The sequence below is a fragment of the Corvus moneduloides genome, chromosome 15, assembly GCF_009650955.1.
Source record: "Corvus moneduloides isolate bCorMon1 chromosome 15, bCorMon1.pri, whole genome shotgun sequence".
Lineage (NCBI taxonomy): Eukaryota > Metazoa > Chordata > Aves > Passeriformes > Corvidae > Corvus > Corvus moneduloides.
This window is the reverse complement of record NC_045490.1, coordinates 12053425-12067761: the sequence shown is the minus strand read 5'-3', so window position 1 is coordinate 12067761 and position 14337 is coordinate 12053425. Positions and strand designations below refer to the sequence as shown.

Below are 14337 nucleotides of genomic sequence, written 5' to 3'. Positions count from 1 at the left end.
CTTCACTGGGAAGTGAAGTGGTTCTTCTTTCTAATGCTTGTAAAGCGCTTTGGGATCCTTTTGAATGGGTGGTGCTTACAATAAATGTAATTCACTGTCATTCTATCTCAGGCATTACTTCGTTACAAAAGCATGTTTTAGTTAGAGTTGGGCGAATCTACTTGGTGGAAAAAACATTCCCAGCTCTCTCTAATCTGACAGGGAACCTTTTGTCAAAGGTTGAAGAGTTAGAGTAATTTCTTTCTCCCTCCTTCCTTCCTTCCCTCCTTCCTTCCTTCCTTCCTTCCTTCCTTCCTTCCTTCCTTCTGAATTCCTTCCTTCCTTCCTTCCTTCCTTCCTTCCTTCCTTCCTTCCTTCCTTCCTTCCTTCCTTCCTTCCTTCCTTCCTTCCTTCCTTCCTTCCCTCCGTCTTTCCTTTCCTTCCTTCCTTCCTTCCTTGAACTTTAGGAGTTCCTTTGGGTTGGAAATTCAAAATAGCATGAAAAAATGCAGTTATTCTTATGGTCAATTTATTGTTCCAGATGCAGGAGGGTCAAATTTGTGCTCAAGAAACACCTGAACTTTGTGGTGTTTACCTGGGTATTGTAACACTTGAAGGTTCGCCCATCACTAATATTTACTATATTTTGCATTATTTCTTCTGAAAAAGTTTTGAAATATTGAAAAATGATGTATTTCAACTCTGATATGAGTGTGATATATACAGAAGAAGACATTTTGCCCTAGAAGATAGTTTAGAACATCGCTTAATATTTTTTCTGCCCAGCATCATTAATCTTACAAACTGCTTCCAAGATTATCAGGTATCTGCACCATGTTGCTGCATTAAGAAAAAAAAGTTAACTGGAGTGATATCATGTCACTGAAACATGTCTGTGTCTAACTCTAGTAAACTAAAATAGCCTTTCTTGCATGTGTGTTGCATAGAATGTATGCAAATATGTAAAGAGCACTCAAATTTCTAATATCATTGCAGATCAAAAGGATAAAATGCTTAAAGTAGATTCATCCTAAGAAGATTTAAGATGTGAAAAAATTTGTTTGCCCTAAAATCTTCCCAAAAGTAGTATCCTAGAATGCACAACACTGACGTGAAATAACCCAGCCTCTGGGCTAAGGGGTAAACCCATTACATTAGTGGATGTTATATCAAACTTCCCCTGATGTCACTAGAACTAAAACTTCTTTTCTTGAGGTTATATGAAAATATAGAAGATGTAGTTTCCAAATGATTTTGCACCCCTCATGTAGGAAGCTTACCTCTTGTGGTTTTAGACATTTTGGGATCAATGAATGCCAAGGGCCTGTAATTAATTGTTTTATTTTTAGGACCCTGGGAGTCTTACGATTGGTCTGAGATCTAATAACAAAAATTAGTCCCCTTTCATTTTATCCCAAAAATCACAAAAGAATTTTTTAAATATGCACTCATTGGAAAAAAAATGTTTGAAATCCATCCTGAGAAAGTTTCACAGATCTATTTGAAACCTTTTGCAGATATACGCTTTTGTTGGTATTACAAAAGCAGAATACTACTTTTACCTTAGTTTTGTCCCATGCAGATGAGAACTGATTTGATGGCCTTCCTGGACAGAAGCAGTGTTCCCTCACTATGCTCAATATCATTCTATAGAGTTCTTAAAGGAATTTTTCTTGAGATCCAGCTCAACTTTCCCATTTTTCCAGTGCTTTTCAACTAAAGATTGATCTCCCTAACACACTAGGAATTTCAAAAATTTCATGTGGCTTTGATGAAAAGCAAACAAAAATTAAAGTTCACATTGAGTCATGACATTTGATTTAAAACTAAAATATAATGAAACTAGAGGGGTGCAAACTCACACAGATTGGGGAGAAAAGAGTGAGAGAGAGGCAAATCTGGCATCTCAGCAATGCCAGTTTTCGTGCATCTTGAACAGATGTAATCACTCAAATGACAGTGTTTCAGTAGGTCCAAAGTACCTTTGTGAGCATCTGACTTCTCAGTTCATAACGCTGTGCAGGGGGTGCTACTAAAAAGCAGCTGGTTTAAACCCAGTTCTCTCACCTTGCCATGGTAAATATTACATAGGGGGTCTAATAATGGCAATACAGTCTGCGCTGGGCAGTTCTGGGAGGTACCGGCTGCTGACAGCTAGTTTCTAAATATTATGGAATACACTAATACCCTGTTATTTTTTAGAAATCCACAAAAGTCACAGTTTTTGCACTTTGAGTAATAATCATAGAATATATTCTGTACGTGGTAAATGAATAATGTGGCTGAGTTATTCTTAAAGGAGCTCTGGGACAATTTTTTCTCTTATTTGGCCTGGAGTATATCTCTGCTACTATCACCAATTCAATGTAATTAATTAGCTTCTCATTAGCTATTCTTGTTTTTAAAGTACTTTTAGTTAATTATAATATTTTATCACACAATTCAAAGTACATACTTAGAGGGAAGGCTGAGAAGAATTAGAACTTCCTAAATAACTTTTATTTGTTTTCTATAAATGGATTCTTTTTAAAATCTCCTACCACAATCGAGATGTACTCCAGAGTGCCTAAGAGTAGAATTTAGCTCCTTATCTTTGAAATCCTCTTGATTGTCTAAGGGGATTCTTTACAATATTGCCTTAATATTTTTTTCACTGAATTGCCTTTAAAGAATGCATATTAGCTAAATCTACCCATTGAAACAACTGTTCAATGTACATTTGACGTGATTACATTCTGCATATCTTTTTCCTTGCTTGAAATTGCAGATCTCTGCTATTCCAGAAGTGAGGTCTCCACAGCATGCACTGTATTTATGAAATTTATTAGCACCGGGGCATGGAGTTTCCACATAGCTATAGTTAGACTATGCCATTGCCTTTCCCCAAGTAACCGGCACTCCTGTTTGGAATATGGGGACCTAAAATGTGCATTCTTTTGTGCAGTGCTCTGTACTTCGTTTATAGAGGCAGAGAGACCTTGCGAATACTGGAAGTTTATGTCAGAGCAAAAGCTTTCATTTGAAAGAAGAAAAAACAAAACAAAGCAGATTCTTTTCCATTTGATTTCCTTCCAAAACCCCTGTAAAGTTTAATATTTGCCCCAGATATCCTACCCAGTGGCAGAATTCCACTTTCAGGAGCTGAGCATGTTCTCTGTTCCCAGGTATTGCTTGTGCTTGCTGAACATCAGGTCTAAGAAAATACCATTTATTGAATAATACTATACTGGCCCTATTTCTCCTTGGGCTCACAAATAAATGATAATAAATATAATCACAGCTATGCTTAAAGTCTTTTAGGCTGACATCCAATAAATTAGTAATGTTAGATATGGCCCTTATCAGCATGGCTTCACTTTGCAACTGACTGGGCTTCCTTTATCTCCTACTAAATCTACTATCTTATTTTTTACAGATGGATCCACATGAAAATATTTTGTTGAGCACACTTGAAATTAAAAATGAGATGGCTGCCTCCGAAGCTGTGATGGGGCTTGGGGACCCTAGGAGCACAATGCTGGCCTATGACACTTCGAGCATCCAGTACAGGAAAGCCGGTTTGCCCAGACACAGCTTCGGCCGCAACGCCCTGGAGCGACACGTGGCACAGAAGAAAAGCAGGCTACGGAGACGTGCATCCCAGCTGAAAATCACCATCCCTGACTTGACTGATGTAAATGCCATAGATCGATGGTCTCGCATATTCTTCCCTGTTGTTTTTTCCTTCTTCAATATTGTCTATTGGCTTTACTATGTGAACTAAGAAACAAAGCCACACAGGAAGCAAGAACTGGATTTCTCTTCAAATAGGTTGTACAGCCAAAAGTGGGACTTAGAAAAATTATATTCAGGACAAAAAGTTATTTTAAAACACCTTAGTTGCTGGCCCACTCTATGGTCTGTTTTTATAATGGTTTGGTTTTATCTGCTAAACCATATATATGTTAAGTTGCAGTATGGACATATCCTCTTAACAAAATATAAGAGCATTTTGAGTGTAAAGGCAAATTGGGTTTTTAAAATCACTTGTCTCATTGTCCCTCACTCTTTTTTTTTTTTTTCCTTTATTTTTTAATAGCCATTTGAGTTTAGTGGTACAAATTGTAGAGCAGCATTTGAGAAACGGGTTTTAATTTCAACAGCAGTATATGCCATTCCTAGGGAAACTGCATATCCAAGGCATGCATCTACACTTAAGAGAGTGTACTGAGTTATCATGCTTATGAAACACACATTTTACTTTTTCAATGTGTAAACTTGAAAAGTAGTGCCTATCATCTTTCCAAGATGATCATGGTCAGAGGTTTCCCAACCATATTCAGGAATTTCCTTTTATTTACTGAAAGAACTAAACCTTTGACTGATAATATTGGGGTTGGCTGTTTGCACAGAAGCTGAAACAAGAAGCACTAGTTTTGTTTGTATTTTAAAGAGAGAACATATGCTCACAGTAATAGTGACTGTGTTTGGGATCAATAGAGGAATGTAGGGACAGCATAAAAATGCATCAGCACTGAATGGGTAGATGCTGCTGGGTTGTGTCAGGGAAACGGAATCATCTGTCCAAAGTGCCAAAATTGGTTGCCCAAATAGTAATTCTGTAGATGGCTGAAGAAAACCAGTGGTGCACTGCCTTTCTCTAGGGCAGGGAGAGTGACAGCACAATTACAAAGTGCAGGGGCAAGGAGACAGGAGGCTACATATATATAAAAGTGTGTGCATATATATAGATATATAGATATATATATACACTGTGCAGATGAATGTTGTCAGTTGTACATACCTTAGTCTGAAATAGCCATGTGGAGTTGTGTGATTTCTTCCAAGTCTGCATCTTTCCAGCATTAGGCTTCCTGCTGTTGGTTAAAGGTTCTGTACCTCTTTCAGCAGTTGAGATCTGAGCATATGTATTTCTGTATTTCTGTACAAGAAGTACTGACAGGGTGTTTTCTCAGTCTGGATTATGCAATACCATTTAACTTTTTGTTTTCCTTAATGCACTATTCTAAAGGAAAGAAATTAGTCACAATCACTTTAAGAGTTTAAGTACATTCTTGAATGTTTCCTGCTTTAGGGTGATTTCCACTGAAAAACTAGAAAAATTCATGTTTTCTTTGGGGAACTCCTTGAATTAAAAGGGTGAGGTTTTTCCATTCCATTGAACTTTATTTTTACAGGCAAAATAGAATAGAAAAAAAAATTAGTCAAAATTTTGTCACTTACTCCACTGTGGGACTTCTTTTGTAATGAAAACAGCAGTCACAAGGACTGTATAAAAACTAAAAATTCTTGATGGCTTTTACTAGCTCAGAGCCCCAATATTGTTTGACACAATGTTTCAAGAAGCAAAAGCCACATCTGTTGTATCCATACTACCTCTCATCCGTGTACAAATTTTTGAAAGAAACTAGAGAGTATAAGGATTTTTCAGGGTACTAAAAAATTTTTTTAGAATATTTTTCATAAAATATTTTTTTAATTTTTTTGTTCTTACTTTAAAAGAGTAATTTTCTTACAAATTTCTGTGGTTTTATTTTTGTTTCTCTCCCCCCTCCCCCCACCTTTGACAGTGAATGACAGTAATAGGAGGAGAATAGTTCTGGGAACGAATAGGTAAATATTCTGACTTTTTTTTTTGAGCACTTCATATGCTTATTTCTGGTTCAAATGGGAGAGGATAGTTTTGGAGCCTGAGATTGGATTTGCAGTACACCCTACCTGCCAGGAAGTTGTGTACATTCACACACGGCCTCCACGCTCGGATTCTGAAACACGTTAGAGACAAGTTTTCCTCACGCGATTAGCTTTACAAGTCAAAATTTTGCTCTTTGTTCACATACTTAATTTTTGACTGCATTTCATGAATAACGGAATAACCTTTTTAGATGCACTTGGGATTTCAGCTGATAGATATGAGTCACGTTGGAATTTTTTTCCCAATTTTAAGAAATGGAGCCACATCAAAATTCAGTATTTCTCTTCAAAGTCTGTTCTTTAAAAATGGTATTAATTATCCTAAATGAAAGCAGTCTTATGCTTCTGTACAAGCTTTTCTTTCATTTCAGAAATTGCTGCCAGCTCCTTTTTTTGTTTCACAGAAGCAGAGTGTAACTGCAGGGAGCTCACAGCCTGTCTGTGGTTGATACACATCAAATATAAAACCCTACAGGGAATATGTTGGCTCTCTGCATTGATAACTGCTTCAGCCATTACAAAACCCACAAAGATCGAATCCTGGAACTGCACATTCACTTTTCTGAAGCTAAAGTACAAGCCATAATACTCTCTGATGTTGCTATTCAGAGGGTGAAAGAAAATGTTTGGTTTCTGCTCAGGTGTCACTAGGAAAGATAAATTATCTGTGGGGAAGAAGCACTTTTGCTTTTACCCTGTCCTTCTGGCTATTAATGTGATGTATAAAATTAGTGAAAGAGAAAGATTCTATCATTTTGTACTAAGGCTTAACACTGTGATATTAAAAGATGGGGGTGAGAAAGGCTGGTGAGGCACTGTCAAGGAAAAAGCATAACTCGAGCCCAAGGTGAGCACTTACTCCTGAGATACTTGAGTGAAAGTGAGAAATGTTGCCAATGTACCTGAGATACAGGGTTTGCTATGTGTGCTATGTGTTACCCTCCAGGTAAACTAGAATAAATTTGCTTTTACCTTAGAATTGACCGAAAATGAATATTCTAGATCTTTTTAATCATGTTAATTGTTGTTGGTTTCAATAAACAAAATAGCAAAGTTAATAATTTAGATAAAACTTGTAATATAATTATAGCTGCACATTTTATTGTTCTATTAGAAATAATAGCCAGCAATTAAGGTGTTTTTCATCTTTGTTAAATTCATGGGCGAATTATCACTATAACATGGCACAGTTTTAATGAAATCTTTGAGCTCAATCTGTAAATATATACTGTACATGACTGCTAGTAAGTATGATACACATTTTCAGAACTGAAAATTCATGCAACATATTTCTGTGTTTGCATAAGGAATGTTATGTTTCTCTCCTATCACAGTTCAATGACTGGGAAGAAAGACTCCAGCAATGACATTGTGACCATTTTTTTTCTCATTCCCAGGGGAGCAAAACAGAGTCCTAGATAACAGCATGTGGCAGAGTTCTTCAGAGAGTTCTTACATTTTAATAAAAAGGACATAAAATCTGTAAGGTACAAAAGCACAATGCATAGAGAAAATGAGTGGTGGTCTTAAACCTGGGGGAAATATCCTATTTATTTCAGACAAACATGCATTAAAATTAAACCTCAATTAATTTTCACTATAATTATTAGACTGTGTTCCAGTCCTATAACACAGTACTAAACGCAAGTGAACAGATGTGAAATATTTTCCAACTGTATGTGCATATGGACATACCCCCAAATGTCTGTATGGACATATGTGTGTATATATACATGTGCTGAGTATATATATATGCACACACATTCACATGCTGGTGTGTTAAAGGAATAAGCTAATAATAGTTTTGTTTCTACCATCAACCAGTGTATGAATATATTTTTGAGAAAAAAAAAAAGATTAATGTATTTAGAAAAAAACCAAACAACTTACTATACAGGGTAACTGGGCATTTCTATATCAGCAGATCAATGCTTATGATTCGTATGGAGCATTGCACCATTTGACATGATGATAGTACTGTACCTCCTTGCATCTGGAATTAGACTAGTCCTCACATTGCTTGCCTATTTCTTCTCTCTCTTTTTATAACAGCATTGTCCACTAGTAAGTTTTCAAAATCAACAAATTCCTTAGGGAAGCAAGATTTAAAAAATGGCAAAAATAGTAACTATTTCTAGAAAATAATCTAGGGTGGGATGGCCAGGGTACAATACTATATCAGTAGTGATCATAACATTTTGGTATGTGTACATAGAACATACAATGTGAGCAACCATAATTTAAGCTGAATATGTGTAAATATTATCAGATTTCTTAAACATTTTTAACTTCTAATTTGTACTTTATGGTAAGGCAAAAAGCTAATTCTACTTATGGTTTAGGTTAATGTGTCCTAAAATTATGTAAATAATTAAATAAGCTGTAAATGAGCAGTCGATAGATACAGTATTTGTTTAGTGACTTTTTTTTACTAAGTACAATAATTGCAGTGCTCTAGCAGAGTAATTTAAACACCCTTTTGCATAAACAGATTTGGACTCCAGATATAAAATAGTACAGGAAGTGCTGTAGTGTAAAATAGCCACCGTGGCAATGTTCCTGCTGGCGCAGTTGATTCTTTTGTATGGTCAAAATGTTCAGGCCACTCACTCAGTACTTAGATTAGCTAAAACAAACAGGGCCTGGTTTTCACTTAAAATAAGGCACCTTTATGTTGCTCCAGTGAGTGGAGAGGTGAAGGCATTCAGGGTAAGTGAGAATTCAGCTGTTGGCGATTTCATTACAGATACCTGCATATTGCATCTGTCTGATTCTGAAATCTGTATCTCTTATGGTATCTAATAGTAGACTTATATTTTTCTTTAAAAAAAAAACCAGGATCTCTGACTGTCATCAGATAGTGTAGTCCCCCAAAGCCAAAGAATCTTCACTTCAGAAATTGCTTAAAAGGGAAATCTAAAAAGTCACTGCTTAACACCAAAGGTAAAGCTTAGTAAAATGCACTAGGAACTTCGTCTAAATTTTTAAGAAGTAAATGGAATGTTGTTGATCAAAAGGACTGCCCTATTCTACTTTGTAAAAATAGTAATAATTTAAATATGCGTTATATAAAATTGAAATGTATCATCTCTACAAGAATATGCAACACTAGCATTTCATAAATATAAAATTATTTTCTTTGTAAGTGCTTTGACAAAAAATGAAACTTAAATGATGAAAAATCTCACCTCTACTTTCATACTAAGGGTTGTATTTTTTTAATGTTTTTCAGACATGAGGTCATCTATTCCAATTTGATAGCATTTTTGTGTGTTTTCACTGTTCCTGTCATTTGGCAGATACTCATCAGGCTGTATGGTTCATGGTCTGTCCTGTTTCTTTCAGTTGAAGACAAAAAGAACATTAGAAACATAATTAATTCTGACAAATTGCCTATGATTTGACTTCTATCACGTTTTTATTGGCATGGGTGTTTAAATGGTTCTGTTAGTACTGTCTTTGCACAGTTCTGAGTTATCTTTTTTACTTAGTATTATTTATTTCACAATGTAGTAATCATCAGCCTTACTAATGACCTTGTAGCCTTTCTTATATGCACATAATGCACATTTTCCAATGGCTAGAAAATGCAAAATACTAGTGGATATCATTGCATCAGATCTTCATGTCTTTCTCAAAAGGACTACTAACCTCTGGGAGATATGAGGTAGTAAAATGATGATTGTAAATGAGTAGCACATAAGAGATATTTTCTTGAATTTAAAATTATTGCAGCCAGTTTCAGCATGTAAATATATAATAATGTTGGCTAGTGTGTAATTCTTGAATTAAAAAATATAAATAAAGAAAACCTAAAATATGTATATGTTGTTGTGTTGTGTTGGGCAGGCTCTTTTCTCAAAGCTGCAGTTTTCAGTTCTCATCTGAAGTGAGTATCTCTTGAGTTTGGGTCAGAAAGGGACTCAGAAGTTGGGTGTTGAGGCACGTGAAATGTAGGTGTAGGATGGGAAGGGGGAACCATAACGTGGTGTTAATTTGCCTGTGCAGCCCTTGGGGGACTTAGTGTCTAGGGAGTTTAAGCAATGTACAGTGAGAAGCCTGGTGCTGGTCAGTAAGGAAATGCTAAGAGGAGGTGAAACAGCTGAAAATCTCAGAAGTTCAGTAATGCCTCCTCAGAGTCAACACTTGTGAATCTGTTACTGATGGTGAGCTGCTGGTGTCCCCCTTACAGAAATATGGAAGGGTCTGTTTGCAGGGGGATGGTATTTCCTTTTACAGAAAACAGTCTAAATGGTCTTAAATCTGAATATGGGGACTTGGGATGTGGAAGTCCCAAGTTTCATTCCTTCCTCTTCCTACTTATCATCTAACAGGAGAGATTCTGGATGACCAAATTATTGTCCCTTTCAGGATGGTGGATTTAGGAGATTTTCCTGTTGGAGTGGTTCAAGTTGAAAAACAATTCAAGGTGAGCAGAGCAGAGGAGAGAGCAGTCAGGCATAGTCATGAGAGGCTCTGACTGCTTTGGACAGGGCCATAGCAGGGATCAGAAGCTGGGTTTCTCATTGTGCTCCCAAGATGTAAAATGTCCACTATACAGGTCTGGTTTTGCTACTTCTTTCTTAGTGGAATCTTGAGCCTTAAATGTACTTCAGACTTCCACTTGTTTGCTGGTTTTGCTGAGTGAACAGTTCATGTCTATTGGTTTTTCTTGTTCTCTGCTGCCCCAGCTCTAATAAAAGGAAATACATAGTTTTGTTTCCAAACCCCAAGTATCACTACATGGGGGATATTACAGGGTGTTTATTGGTAGCTCTAGCTGCGCATTCCCACAGTTGATTCTTTGGCTGATCCAACCAGGGGGAGCAGATGGAGTACCAGAAGAGGGAACAAATGGCCACCAGACAAAAGGCTGCTAAAGGCTAAAACTGCCAAATTCTCATTTTTGTCTGGAAATGCAGACAGCAGTTGGTAATTCCTTTTGAAGTTGTCCACCTGGCTATTCTCTGTACCAGCCCCACAACAGCACTGCTTTAATGACTGATGTGTTCTGTCTCTCTTTTCTGTGGATAAAGGGCACCAATACTGCAGAGAAAGAGCAGAGGTTGAAGATGGGAAGACCTGAGTCTTACAGCTGGCACTGAGGTGAGGAGCTGCCGGGCACAGGATGCTGACTATGACACAGGAGACATAGAACATGAGAAGTAAAATATTCCAGACTGTTAAGGAAAGATCAAATATTACTTGCTTCCCTCACTGTTTAAAATACCACATCTTCCTCTGAAGCTTCTGAAAAGGAGAGCAAAGTTCTGAAAAAAGACTGACATGTCAGCACAGTTACTTTGTTACAACTCTGCAATATACTGTTGCCCCTTTGGGATTATTAAAAGCTAGGAAGCAAAGTATTTCAACTTTAAGACTGGTTCATGATTTCAGAGACTAAAAATAATTATATCTAATTAATTGGTGAGTATAATTTCCAAATCAAAAATGTCTATCTACTATTTCACTTGTCTGTGTTTATAAATGCATTTTATGTTATCACATCATAGCAGGAGTTAAATCAACTGGCACAAAAATAAGGCTAATACTATAAGGTATTTGAATATTTTATTTTCTTTACTCTGAGTTTTAACACTTCATGATGTGTAACATGGCCTCTCCCTAATTCAATTTACTAGACTGCAAGTTAGAAACTTTAATAGCAACTTCTTATGGGTAAATTGTACTGTTGAATATATCTTGATAATGTAAAATTAACAAAATGAGACAAATTATTGGACATCACAGTTCTTAATTTATAAAACGAAAATTGGTAGTTTAAAGAATGAAATTATGCATCGGCCAAATACTGAACAGCTGTGAAAAAGTGAAATAATGGGAATTGGCATCTAACACATTGTAACTGCTTCATATTAAATAAAGATAACATTACAACTACATAGCAAGTATGTTCACTAACATAAATTCTGTGGTTATCAAAATTAATGACCCGCATGACATTATTAATTCATAATACTTGTTATTCTCAAGGGATGTCCAAAGCAACTCATTTATTATGGTGTTCATATGAGTCTAGTCAAGGGATATATTTATAAAAAATGATGGTTATGTCAAGAAATGTGGGTTGGCTCTTCAGGTGATGAAAATTGCTTATATAAAAGGAGATGTGCTTCCCTTGGCTGAGACTCTGAGCCAGCTTTTCCTGGTGAGAGGGGGAGTGCTTGTTTTGATGTTAGGGCAAAACTTTTGAATACATCTTTCTCTTGGTACAATTTTTTTTTTTCCTCTTTCTGACAGATTGTCAGAGCTGACATACTGCATTCATTTTGGCACTCCAATGACTAAGGGCATGGCTCCAGCTGAGACCACTTTTTAAAAACTTTCTCTTTTTTGGAAAGAATATAGCCAAGGAAACAAAGCTTGCTCAGGTTGCCTTACAACTAAACTTACAACTTAAAAACTAAATCATGTAAACTGCACATTTTTGGTTTTGGTGCTGTTTTGTTTTCAGATAGGACTTGGCCAGAGCTCTGTGTATAACTGTGGGTATTTATGGTCACGCATACTCACATTTCTGAGCTTGGTTGACACATCTGAATTCTGCTGCTTCCTAAACCCACATGAAACTGGACTGTGACCTTCGAGAGCTCATTGTTAAATGTTCTCAAAGATCTTTTCTGAAGAGTCTTATAGCAGCTGGTGTGGGGTCAGTAGCTCTGACCGAGGAAGCTGTGACCGGTCCAGAGAGATGATCCCAAAAGGAATCGCCTTCCCGAGGCCCGGTGTCTTCCCTCAGCTGCTGGCAGGAGGGCCCGTGCAGAGGCTGTCAGCTCTTTAATGATTATCAGCCCATGATTTCAGCTCGGCTCTGCAGAGCAGCCTCCAGGCCAGACCAGGGAGAGACGAGAGGCCCATGTAGCTGTTCTGCACGAGGTAGCTTTATTAATCCGTACTCCAGTGAAGGGGAGGCCAGGGACGAGCATCTCTCTGCCCTCTCAGGGGCAGGGGGCTAGCTCTTATAGGGATACAGGGGGTGGGTGTCCGAGGGTAAGGGCCAATGGGTTACAAAGGATCTGCATAGGGTCTCCCAGAGGATTCTGGGTCTGTCTTCTTCTCGCCGTAACTGCAAAGTGGCTCCCCTTCCAGGGGAATTTTGCTGGGAGATTGATCACTCTCCTTATCTCAGCAGACATCCCTCCAGGGCGGGGGCTGGGGATACCCCACAGTTTGACTGATCATGTCAGTCTTTAATCTTCAACCCTTTGTTGAAATTTCATGGCATTGATGCTTATGAAGGTGCTATGAAGAGACATCACAGGCAAGCACAGGAGTGCAATGTCATTCAGGAGACAGGGGATGAAGTCCTGTCATACGCTCTTTGACAGTAGCAAAAAGGGCAAGATGTGCAGTGATAAAACCGCAGCACAAAAGCTAATTTGGTCATGATAGTGTCAGTGCAGTTCCATTACTGAGGGTGATATTTCCACTTCTGTGTCATGCAAAGAAATTGTTTCTTCAGGGGAGAAGACATTGACAGGAGAAGGGATGTGGATAATAAACAGATCAAAACCTACATGTCAGGACAGCAAGATTTATCTGCAAGATCTGCAGACAAATTGGACTGGTTTTGATCTGCTTCTGTGTTTTAGGTTATGAAAAATCGAGGCTTTTTTATTGCTGCTGTTGTTAGTCATCATTTAAAAGATATCTGAATTAGAAATATGTGCCAAATAGAAAAAAAATTCTGGGCAGAAAAAGGGAAAAAAGAAAAGACAAAAAGAGTGTGGGGAAATACAGCAAATTCCCTCCCATTCTCCCAAGCAGCCACAAAGTGCAACCCGCATCACCTAATTTATTTTATTCTTTTTTCTCCCACTCATAACATATTTTAAAATCAGAAGGTTTTAAGACTGCAGGAAGGAAAAATTTTTCTTTCTCCTTCCCCAACCACAATTTTAATGTCTTCTTTCTTAGACAAGTTTGGAGATTTAGCTTGAAGGCATTGCCTAATTCCAGCAAAAAATATAAGCCTTAATTAATTTGGAAGGGTTTCTAGATCTCTTTAAGAAAGGTTAAGCATTATTTATTTGCCTTCATTACTACCCAAAGCAATGTGATTACTTAACAGGTTTGACATTCAAACTAGTTAAGGATGAGAGAAAGAGGCAGCGGGAAATTTTTGATGATATCCAGACAAAAGGAAGAAACAAAAATCCAGAAGGCACAGGCAGATGAAAAGTAAAGGTTGTTTCCTCACTCATGCTGTAAGATCTTAAATACTACCTGTTCCTCTGGCATAACATGTTTCCCTGGCTTTTAACTGCAGTCCAGCCATCCATCACCTGGGTTTTCCCATTTCAGATTGCTTACAGGAAAGTGATATGAGGTAACAGCTCCTGGTATTGATGAAAGGAAAGGATGTACAGCATCCAAATCCTTACATTTTCCCTAGATGTGTATTTTACATTTGACAATACTTGAAAGCAAATACCAAATCCTGCTCCCTTTAATCTGCCCAAAGGATTTCAGAAGGTGTTAAGCACCCATTTCTATTTACTGTGCATACCCTGAGAAATATTGGAGTGGTTGTATCAATGGAGGAGGGGAGGGAAGAATTTTCTCCTTTAAAAACTGAGATAACAAGACAAATCTATAGCCCTGTAAATGAAAACATTTTGCTTAGATTTTGCAAGCACTCAT

At 37.4% G+C, this 14337-nt stretch overlaps 1 protein-coding gene across 4 annotated transcripts in view; it reads left to right on the top strand.

The window, feature by feature from the left end:
* The window catches only part of GABRB2 (gamma-aminobutyric acid type A receptor subunit beta2), a 162291-nt gene extending 152794 nt beyond the window's left edge, over nt 1-9497 (top strand). For 3 of the 4 annotated variants that reach the window (XM_032124668.1, XM_032124667.1, XM_032124666.1), the window contains one exon: nt 3395-9497. In XM_032124668.1, the coding sequence (XP_031980559.1) occupies nt 3395-3742 (348 nt within the window). In that variant the 3' untranslated portion in view covers nt 3743-9497. The remainder of the gene's footprint in view (nt 1-3394) is intronic. The other variant, XM_032124669.1, reaches the window with a different exon arrangement.
* Nucleotides 9498-14337: the final 4840 nt, after the last annotated feature.